Source organism: Sinocyclocheilus anshuiensis, unplaced genomic scaffold, assembly GCF_001515605.1.
Source record: "Sinocyclocheilus anshuiensis isolate Anshui unplaced genomic scaffold, SAMN03320099.WGS_v1.1 scaffold423, whole genome shotgun sequence".
Classification (NCBI taxonomy): domain Eukaryota; kingdom Metazoa; phylum Chordata; class Actinopteri; order Cypriniformes; family Cyprinidae; genus Sinocyclocheilus; species Sinocyclocheilus anshuiensis.
In genome coordinates, this window is record NW_015549610.1 from 1,360,124 (window position 1) to 1,371,690 (window position 11,567).

General features: G+C 38.0%; 1 protein-coding gene across 1 annotated transcript in view; it reads left to right on the forward strand.

Moving 5' to 3' along the window:
* Positions 1-11,567, forward strand: part of LOC107659212 (monofunctional C1-tetrahydrofolate synthase, mitochondrial-like) — a 44,553-nt gene that overhangs the window by 23,326 nt on the left and 9,660 nt on the right. The window contains exons 20-26 of the mRNA XM_016448078.1: positions 1,648-1,759; positions 6,431-6,570; positions 6,685-6,726; positions 7,563-7,663; positions 8,040-8,217; positions 8,707-8,814; positions 9,332-9,484. Of these exons, the coding sequence (XP_016303564.1) occupies positions 1,648-1,759; positions 6,431-6,570; positions 6,685-6,726; positions 7,563-7,663; positions 8,040-8,217; positions 8,707-8,814; positions 9,332-9,484 (834 nt within the window). The remainder of the gene's footprint in view (positions 1-1,647; positions 1,760-6,430; positions 6,571-6,684; positions 6,727-7,562; positions 7,664-8,039; positions 8,218-8,706; positions 8,815-9,331; positions 9,485-11,567) is intronic.

Consider the following 11,567-nt stretch of genomic DNA (forward strand, 5'->3'; position numbering starts at 1 on the left):
ACCTGAAAATAGTCCCCAGCTAGGTAACTTCCAATAAGCCTATTTTCAGGCGCTGCATAATATCATTGTGCCTACTGCACCCATGCTACGGCAGCAAAGTTCCTTGATTATTACGCCGGAATGAGAGTATAGTTCCTAGCCATATCGGCCTAGAAAATCTCAACTTTTCATTTTCCGTCGGTCTTATTACATGATGACCCGCCTCCGCTCACTCAAGCCGGCCTCCGCTCACTCTAGGCCTCCGGCCTCCGCTCACTCAAGGCCGCGGTGTGTGACGCTGTTTCGTTGTGAAAGCGAAACTACTTTGTTTGGCCTTCCAAAAGAGGACACGTCTAGAAATCAGCGGTTAAGTTGTATTTCCAACACTGTTCCAGAACAGTTTAACCCAAATATTCAGATGTGTCCAGCGCATTTTATGGAGGACTGTTTCCTGATCCTGGTAGAGTAGACTACAATGCCGGCTGTTCTGACTCACAGACTGTAAGTACGTTTTTTATATTTAAAGAATTTGCCACTGACGATTCAAACGCAAGTTTTTTTTGGGTAGAGTAGAGTGTAGAGTAGCACTTGTTGTTTGTCATTTCTCCGATCACAAATGCAGACATGGTTTTATGTTTACGCGGCGCAACGCAACGCGTAAAAAGACAGTATAAGTCATTATAATCCGTAATTATGTCCCCACTGGATGCAACAAATGACTCGTTTATAATTGGTTTGAATGTTTTTGTCTCGTCGCTCCGGCCGGACAGGACATCACAATATGGTAAGATGATATCGTAACATTTCCGTCACACGCTTGAGGTATTCGGCCAATCACAACGCACTGGATAGCTGGCCAATCAGAGCACACCTCGCTTTTCAGACCGATGAGCTTTGTAAAAATCGACGCATTTCAGAAAGGCGGGGCATAGAGGAGAAACAGTAATGTACAGTATGTGGAAAATAATGTGTTTTTTTAACCTTAAACCGCATAAACATTTCATTACACCAAATACACAAAATAATGTTCTATTTAGCAGCATCATATGACCCCTTTAAGACTGGTTTTGTGGTCCAGGGTCACATATATAAGCACCTACAGAGGCAGTGAATGAAGGATGCTGGGATACAGTGATAAAAGTTTAGGTAAATAAAGGAAGGTGGTCTCGTTCCATTTGATGGAGAGCTAATTTATTTAACAGGTTTTGCATCCTTTTCCTGAATTTAAATGACTTCACCATCACTCCGTTCTTTGTTTTGTATGTACTCCATTTTCCATCTTCCTGCACTCTCTCCTTCCTGTCCTTTCAGCTGCCAGTGTCACTTTTCAGTGTTTGGGAAGTTACAAAGTACATCTGTGAAAATATGAGTTTTGAACTGATAACCCCGAGCTTTAAATGCTTTCTGGCTCTTGATGATGAAACAGACTTATTTAAATTTTATTGTTGCTGAATATAAAATGGTGCTAACAAATAAAGTCTCAACCACATATGTTTTACACAAAATTGTCCACATTAATCTTACATCACCAGCTCTTAATTTAAAATTTCTACAGTAATTTTCAGGTAATCTTGAGGCACAGCTGCTAATGTGATATTTTGGGATGCAGGTGTGACTTGGTTTGCATCGAATGGTTTGCATTGATGTTGTTTGTCTTTGTCATGTCAGGGCACTCCAGTGTTTGTGCATGCTGGACCTTTTGCTAACATCGCCCATGGAAACTCCTCTGTCTTGGCAGACAAGTTGGCTCTTAAACTAGTTGGAGAAGAGGGCTTTGTTGGTGAGTGCACACACATACAGTATACACACACACAAACATACACATTCAGTAGCACACACACTGCATCTGCTTTTTATAGTCATACATTAATTGACCAGGGACAAAGGCTATGTTGGGGGTAAGTTAGAACAACAACAGTAGAGTTGTTCTCTGGTTCAAACCAGACTCCTGCTTACAAAGAACTGGCATCATGCAAAATTTGATGCCCCCCACAGAATAGTATTATGCTTGCTACCCAAAAGGTAGCCGTTTGTAATGTCTGTTTAAAAACACATCCATCATGTCTTGTTCTAGAAAAAAATAGCCTTTTAAAATTTAGATTCTCTGTATATAAATCTATAAACTTTATTTTAAGCAATGCAGTCCTGTTTTTCTGAAACGACTAATAATTAACATTAAACATTCAATTAAATAGAATTACATGATTTTTATATGGTACTGAAAATATAATGTAAAATATGTAAAACATTACTGTTAAGAATTTGTTTGATTTTGAAAAGTTCTATATATGATATTTGATCAAAACTACAGTAATATTGTGTAATTTTACAATTTTGAAATGTATTCAATTAGAAAAGTTATTTTAAATGTACTTTATTGTGATGAAAGCTGAATTTTCATCAGCCATTTCTCCAGTCATTAGTGTCACATGATCTAATATAGGCCTATATAATTTATAATATCATTGTAATATATTGATCTGGTGCTCAAGAAGCATTTCTTATTATTATCAATGTTGAAAATGATTGTGCTGCTTAATATTTTTGTGGAAACCATGATACATTTTTAAGTTATTTAAAAAAAAACAAAATTTTTATAATGTCTTTACTGTCACTTTTGATCAATTCTTACTGAATAAAAATAATTTATTTAAAAAAAACGTATCCCAAGTTTTGACTCGCAAGTAGCAACTTGCATTAGGGTATTTTCTAGAATTAAAGGCCAATCAGTGTTATACTAAGTGGTATGTCTAAGTGGCTACTTGGCTAGTGGAATGTATTGCTGTTATGCTAAACTCTTGGGGGTGGGGGACTGGTTTAATTTAACCATTTATAGCTTTGGTTATATAAAATGTGACCATTTAGCATGTTAATTGACCATTTTTCCATACTTATGGCGTCTTTCAAATTGATGGGAAATAACATTCTACAAGGATATAGAATTTGTCTCAACACTGGATTCTTTATTAAATGTTATTTATTTATTTATTAAAAGCTGAACCCAACTAATCCTCTCAGTGTCAGCACACCTGAACATACATGCCTTGCAAAACACACACGCTCACTATCTTGCCATCTCTCCTTCACTTTATTACTTCCTCTTTCCATTTCGCTCTCATTCCTTTGCTCCTCTCTATTCTTTTTATTCCTTATCCCTCCCCTGCCCAGCGACATGTCCCAGACACTAAAAGAATGCTGGGAATGGCGGAGGCCCTGTGGTCCACACTAAGAGCAGTGTAAGCTTCACCCCCTCATTTAAGGACAAGCTGAAGTGTGTGAGCCCAATGAAAACACTGCCTACCAATCCAAGCCAAGCTGTGTTGAGTTACAGCCTCTAGAATTTCGGATACTTTTTGTTATGCCTGAGTTTCTGCCAGCGTGTAAATAGTAAATTCTTCTGAAAGGGCTGCATGATTAATCTAAATATTACCGAAATCACGATATGGCTTAGTGCGATTATCAAATTGCAAAGGTTGTGATTTAATTAAATCTATGTGCTGCATATTGTAGAGTAAAGCGCGGCACTGCGTTTTTATTCACACGTAGATCATAACACTGTTTTCAGCATCTCAGCAGCTCGGTTCACAGCAACTGCTGCTCCATCTCTGTATCTCCTCTGCCAACTATCTTCCCACACTTTTAATTAGAAGTGTTTGAAAACAATGAAAGCTATTTTCCTTCAAAATAAAATAAAAATTTGATGGTTTAACATTTGAAAGTGAAGAAATTAAGAAATATTGTAATTTTACAGCAGCACTTAATTTTTTATTTACAGTTAAATATTAAAACAGTAATGTTTCTAATTTTAATGTTTTAATAATAATCATTATTATATCTTATTACATCCTTTTGAGGAATCATAATTCATTTTTTTTTCTTTCCCTCTCAAATTGTACAGCCCTAGAAACTTTACTAGAGGCCCCTGTGGAGGACAGAAAAAAATGAATTGTTTGATTTATTGTATTACGAAAGACAAGCAGCTCTGTCTTGTGTTTGAATTCAAAGAAGTCCATATTAGACTTGGAGCATCAGCCTCAACAAACAGCAGGAATGCTGGGAGTTGTTGACTTTTGCGAAATATCAGTGAAGGAGGGGGACGTGTGTATGCGTTACCTGATGCCAAGGTATGTGTGGTATGTAGTGTTTTTGCTGCGGGTGAGAGGGAGGACGCTGCCTATCAGCTGATTATACACAACAGAAGTGCTTCACAGGAAAACCACAGCAGTACTCAGGAATACCAGAGCAGCATGTTAGTAACCTTTAGTCTACTCAAACCAAAATCACTGCGCCCATGCCTCAGACTCACAGATGGTCTGATAAATTAATTCACTGAAAGTTCGTGAAGGGCAGTTACATTCTCCTTGCCTCACATTGCCTTTGTGAATCTGTACCTGACTGGTGTGTGAGCGACACAAGGCCTGGTGATGTACACTCGTTTAGAGCGAGTCTCATATATGGTGGTTTAGTTTATTACAGCATCCGGTCGTCCCAAGGTCATGAGCACTGCCTCCAGGATATTCCGTGGCTTTTGGCCTGTTTCACACACAAACACACAGGTTGTGCTTTCATATATGTTTCTTCTGTGACCCTATACACAAAATAAAATGATTACTGAGTTACTAAAATGAGTATTATATGGTTGTCAGTATTATACAGTAGGAAACAGGCCATTCAATTTAGCATTTTAAGTGCTTTGCACCTCCTTTTCATCCTTCCTTCCTTTTCTAAACCTACCTTCCTTGCTTCCTTTCCTTCCTAAATATTAATTTATTTTTTCCTAAACATTACTACCTTCCTTTTTCCTGTACATACTGTACTTACCTACCTTCCTTCCTTTGTGAACATACCTTCTTTCCTAAACATACATACATTCTTCTTTCTAAACATTTATTCCTTCTTTTCTTCCTAAACTTTTCTTACTGCCTTCTGTCTTTCCTTCCTAAACATTCCCTAAAATATTTTTCCCTTTCTAGGCATTCCTTCCTTATTACTTGCCTTTCTCCTTTTCTTTCTTCCTTTCTAAATATTCCTTCCTTCTTTCCTTCCTTTGCAGTCCTTCCTTTCTTCCTTCCTGTCTGTTCGGTCCCACCTTCCATTCTTCCTTCATGGCTTCCTTTCTTCCTTCCTAAACATTCCTTCCTGCCTGCCTTATTTCCTGCATTTCTTCCTTCATGGCTTCCTTCTTTCCTTCCTAAACATAGAAATGCTTCTTCCTGTGCATGCATATCTTCCTTCCGTTCTATCTTGTGGCTTCTTTTCTTCTTTCTTTACTAATTATTTCTTCCTTCTGTCCTAAACATACCTTCTCTCTCCTAAACTTATTCAGCCTCCTTTGACATGCTGTCAAAATGAAAGCATGAGATTTCTTATATTCTGTTTAAACATTTGTGACCCTGGAGCACAAAACCAGTCATAAGTAGCACGGGTATATTTGTTGCAATAGCCAACAATACATTGTATAGGTCAAAATTATCGTTTTTTCTTTTGTGCCAAAAATCATTAGGATATTAAGTAACGATCATGTTCCATGAAGATATTTTGTAAATTTCCTACCATAAATATCAAAACATAATTTTTGATTAGTAATATGCATTGCTAAGAACTTCATTTGAACAACTTTAAAGGCAATTTTCTCAGTATTTTGATTTTTTTTGCACCCTCAGATTCCAGATTTTCAAATAGTTCTCAACCAAATATTGTCCTATCCTAACAAACCATACATCAATGAGAAGCTTATTTATTCAGCTTTCAGATGATGTATAAATCTCAATTTCAAAAAATGTACCCTTATGACTGGTATTGTGATCCAGGGTCACATTTGTGGCTCTTTTCCTCTTATGGTAATTTAAAGTACTTAAAGTTAACTGTAGGTGACGGAGACCTGATGCATGTGCGACTGAACAAAAGACTTATCTTCAGGAGATTACCTCTGTTCAAAACCGAATGCCAGACTGCCACACACACAAACATACACTCAATTAAACATGCAGAGCCTCAGAAAATATGCCAGACCTCTCTGGTGGAAATAACAACATTACCCTTCCCATTCCCTCCTGCTCCAAAAGCCTGGGAAGTAGCACAGGAAGCTTGCAGGGTTCTGGGAAAAAAGGATACGTGGAAATATTCCACACATGCTTTTTCTGTTCAATGGCACATACACACATTAATACCGACTAGTTTAAACACAAACAGTAGATGTCTCTCATACACAAAACAAACAAAACTTGCAGGCGAAAGGAAAATATAGTGGAAAATAGTTGAAAACCTGTAGGTTGCTTTTATGCGTATGTGTGAGAAAGCATGTGTGAGTGATTTCTTATCCGGCTCTGCAATAATAATAAGGTATTGATACAGAATGTTTGTTTACTTGCACAATAGAGCAGTTTATATATCAAGATCTTATTTGCAAAAGCTCTCAACAATTTGTTTATTTTTCTTATTCCCTGCTCAGTGACGGAGGCTGGCTTTGGTGCAGACATTGGCATGGAGAAGTTCTTCAACATTAAGTGTCGAACATCTGGGCTGAAGCCTGATGTTGTGGTGCTTGTAGCCACTGTACGGGCTCTGAAGATGCATGGAGGTGGACCAAATGTAAGTATGTGTGTGTAGCTGTGCGCATATTCACACATCCCTTTATATGCCTGACTGCTTTAAAAATACATTTCATATATTTACTACTTTTTATATTTACTGTATATTTGAAAGGTTACAGCTGGTGTACCACTGCCTAAAGAATATATCAGTGAGGTAAGCAATGTTTATTTCCCAGTCTTATGGCAAATGACCATATTGTAGAGCTAATCATTTAGTGATTTAATTTCAGTAAGAGCAAGATGTTTTTTTTTTTACGTATGTACTATCCTACTCCAACAATAAGTGGCGATGTTGCTCCCCAAAGGCAGGATGAAAATAAAGAGGGTTGGAAGGAGGTAGGGGAGTAAATTAATAAGTGTCTGCCCCACCTCGTTCAGGCAGAGGCCCAGAAAACATCATCTCCACCCCCTCCAGCTCCCTCCTTCTTCCCTAATGTGGTTTGTGTTATTCAATTAACGGTAAATACAATCTGTGTTGTTGTAGCTAGAGACACAGAGGTGTAATGGGAGTTGTAGTCTAAAAAATACTGTACCTGCTTTTCATCAGTCTCTCTAAAGCAACCCCAGCTGAGAAAATAACTCAAGTGCTTAAGCTAATTGTGCGGTTCTGTAATGAGAAACAGAAAGCACCAAAGCATGTCTCCTGAGCTTTGAATCACTATTCTCTGGGACTAGTTCTGCTCCAGGAGCGACTATTTAGTTGGAAAAAAAGAGCAGGAAGTTTCCTCTGGAAAGCTCAGCTGGTGGGATGACGTTCTCCAAGACAAACCGACTCATCCTTCTAATGAAGACCCTGATTAACCATTCAGAACCAACTTTTTATTAGATTTTAATGCTTTCCGTTTTTTTGTCTAGATAATTTTATCTTAAATGTTCTTATTTAAAATCTTTCAAATTAAACCTTAATTATATTTAAGCCTGAAATTTAGAGACTAATTTTTTTTCTTCTTTTTATTTTTTTAAACATCCATGTTTACTTTTTTCTGTCAGAATTTGCAGCTGGTTGCAGACGGCTGCAGTAACCTGAAGAAGCAGATTCAGATCGCTCATCTCTTTGGAGTCCCTGTGGTTGTTGCTCTGAATGCCTTCAAGTAAGAATAGGTCTATCTGAAAAACCCATACTGTGCAACATGCATTTTCTTCCCAAAACATGAAAAAATTATTTGAAAATTATGGTTAATTAAACCATTTAAAAAAAGCCATGGTTGATGTAAACCAGAATATCAAGAGTTAAAGGGATAGTTCACCCCAATAGTTTCATTTCTGGGTGAACTATCCCTTTAAAGAGAGTGTCTGATCAAAAACAGCAACAGATGGTGTCCAAATTGAGCTTATTTGCACTTAGGTGTGTATTTCCAGTATGTCTGGAAAATTTTTGATTAATGACCATATTTAGCCAAAGTGTTGTTGTTTGCCCTGTGATATTTGGATTTGCCTTGTCAGAATGACATTTCTCTATCTGTGAAGGACTGACACTCAAGCAGAGATCGACCTGGTGTGTCGCATCGCAGAGGCTTCTGGGGCCTCAGCTGCTGTGCAGTGTCATCATTGGTCCAGAGGTGGGCGGGGCTCTGTGGAGCTGGCACAGGCTGTGAAGAAAGTTGCATCTCAGAAGAACTATTTCCAATTCCTGTACAATCTACAGGTGAGGCCAAAAACTACAAACCCTAACAAAGTAAACACTGAGCTTAGGTAAAAAACAAATCCTCACTAAGGCCGAGCAAATTGACTCTGATGTATGGTTTAAGCATGATCGTATCTTGTACGATGAGCTAAGTGTTGCTCCCATTGTGTATATGTCAGGTTGAGGTGGGGGGCTGTAGGGCCATCAGCTGGTTTGAGTTAACCTTAGTGAGTTTTGGAGGTTGTGACTTTGATTAAGTGATGCTATGAAAGGCGCGGTAATCTCTGCTCTTGGCTTTGCCTGTTCTCTATTATCCTATTAGAGGTCTGGACACTTGCTATCCCAACCTTCTACACAAACTTGCTGGGAGGGTTGTATGACCACCAGATAGGCGGAAGCTACGTTTTAGAGCTGAAAATTCAGTTGTTTGAATGTTAAATGATTTTTGTTCTTTTTCCATACATCTTTTACTTTCTTGTTCTGTTAAATAAGCCATGTGTTTTTTAACAGGATTCTGTTGTAGAGAAAATTCGGACTATTGCACAGAAGGTTTATGGTGCTGATGACATTGAGCTTTCACCTGAGGCTCAAGCTAAGATAGACTACTACAATCAACAGGTGAGAAGGCTGGACATTGCCACTGAACATAAAAAATGCACATCGTTTTGATATTTGAGCTTTTTTAATTTAAATATTAAAGGCTATATAAATATTTTCAACCTTTTAATATTCAATCTCTTATTTTAATTTATAAGCACCAATATAACAATACATAGTTTAAAAATAATATACTTCATATACAAGAAGATAATTTTGAATTAATTGATTGAAACTGGTGGTTTGAACTGATTCATAGAAATCTGCCAAGTCTAATGACATTTACGATGTAAAAGAATTTGAATGCTTCTATTTGTTCAACATTTTTAAGTTTCACCATCTTTTGATGTTTGATGTTGGTTTCATGAGCTGTGTGTTCAATGATATTAAATAGTTAGATCATCTTGGCCCAATGGGTTTGAATTACATTCAGTGAAGCAGTGCATCTCACAACATAATGGCTAATGGATGTCAAGAGCCCAGAGCCAATGATGTGAATGTCTCTTGTGGATATTAACTGTCTGTGGATCTCTCACAGGGTTTTGGTGCTCTTCCCATCTGCATGGCCAAGACCCACCTGTCTCTCTCTCATATGCCTGAGAAAAAAGGTGTTCCCACAGGTTTTATCCTGCCAATCAGAGACATCCGTGCCAGCATCGGGGCAGGCTTTATCTACCCTTTAGTTGGAACTGTAAGTGATTATTCTTGAAATCTGATGGAAGCTCATCTTATTCCATTCTTTTCTTTTCTATCTACATATCCACCCTTTCCTTCCAGATATATTCGATGGCTTTCACTTATTTGATGCCATCCACTACCTCTTCACATTACTTTCTTTTATTACTTCCTTTGCTGGTAAGTGAATGTTTCAGTTACTAATAGGATCCAGGATTACGGTTGAACCTATGATCTGTGACCTTGTTAGGGCTTTTAATAACAGCACTCATGCCAAAGTCCTCTGCCTTTATGTTTTTGCTCTCTAAAAGCCAATATTGCCTGGCCTAAGGCAGATATATCTCTCCGTCTGAATTCCTGACAATGTTTGGTCAAGGCAGTTTTCATTTAATGAGAAGTCTATTGGATTCTCAGTTTGGATTCACGATGAAACCTGTGAGACGGTTTGATTAAGCTTTGTGAAAACAGCCCTTAGAGCATGTGTGTTTTTTTTTCAGGGAGAGAAGGTCAACTTTTGAATGACCCATGCTTTTCTATGTGTGCACGCATATTTGTGGTTTTCATTAAGATATTCCGTCCCTGAATTTTTCCCAATGTTTTCTCTACTTTCTTCCTAAACTCAGCTGGTTCACCTTAGGAACCACCGTTCCAGTCAGACTTCCAACATGTTGTATGTATGAAGCAAGATTCTTTATTCTCCAATTTTGTTGTGCATTTTAAAGCTATAAATTAAAAACATTTATAAACGTGCATGGAAATGAATGTCAAAATTTACAATCGGTTTGACTGGTTAAAAATAGGTTAAATGTGATCATTTTGATTTGATCATATTGTGTGGTGCTATCAATATATTGCTTTGTTTGAGCATCCTGACCAACTGGATTTTGCGTTACATTATAGTGCCCCAGTTTGATCGAGCCAGCATTTTTGTATCTTTTTGTCGTTGTGTGTTTTGTTGGCTGGGTGAGGCTTAGGGAAGGAAGCTCATTTCCTGGTTGAGAGTGAGGTCCTGGCTGCAGAGTGGGGTCAGGGTCGGGGTGAGTTGTCCGTTGTGCAGCATGCTGGGAGATAGGTGACTGTGACCTAGCCCCTCCGGTCTGACCACCGCTCTGTCCCCTTTCATCTCCATGGGCCTGCTGCGGGACACACGGCCAGCGCACATGACCTCTCACCTTCAACCCGTCTCAGAATTTACTGCCAATGCTTTGAACTTCAGTGCAATCTCTTCATCTCTGTGCTGTTCTGTTTTTCTTCATTTCTTTCCTCAAATCTATCCTTATTTAGTTCTTTCGCTTGCTTGATTGCAATACATTCAGATGTCAGAGTTGGTGCTTAAATTTTAAAGGATTAGTTCACTTCCAGAATTAAATTTCATTTTTGATCATTTACTCACCCCCATTTGATCCAAGATGTTCATGTTTATCTGTCTTCAGTCGCAAAGAAATCAAGGATTTTGAGGAAAACATTCCAGGATTTTTCTCCAAATAGTGGCCAATGGGTTGAAGGTCCGAATTGCAGTTTCAATGCAGCTTCAAAGGGCTCTCCAGAGGAGGAATGAGGGTCTTATCTAGTGAAATGATCAGTCGTTTTCTTAAACCAGTAAAAATGTATGTACTTTTTAATCATAAATGCTGGTATTGCACCAGCCTGACCTCACGCATTACATAATCACGTTAGAAAGATCACGCGTAACATAGGCGGAAGTACCAACCCAGTGTTTACAAAGAGAATGTGCAAAGCAAGTCAGACTCTTTTAAGTGTGACAAATATGCAAAAAAAAAAAAACAGGAAGGGGGCAAAAACATTTTCACGGCACTGTATGTTTGTGTGTGTGTGTGTGTGTATATATATATATAGCTTACAGATTTTTAGCTTTCAGATCCTGTGACATAATGGGATAGGACAAAGGTTATATCATGAATACTAGGTCTTTGGACAGCTTACTCAACTGACATACTGCTTTTTGCATACTTTATCATATGGAAATATGTATAGGCCTATTCAGAGACTGAACATGTAATGAGAACGTCAAGTGTGAAACACATTTTTCTATACATTTAAATCAATATCACTTGTCACAGAACTGTTTTTATATTTTT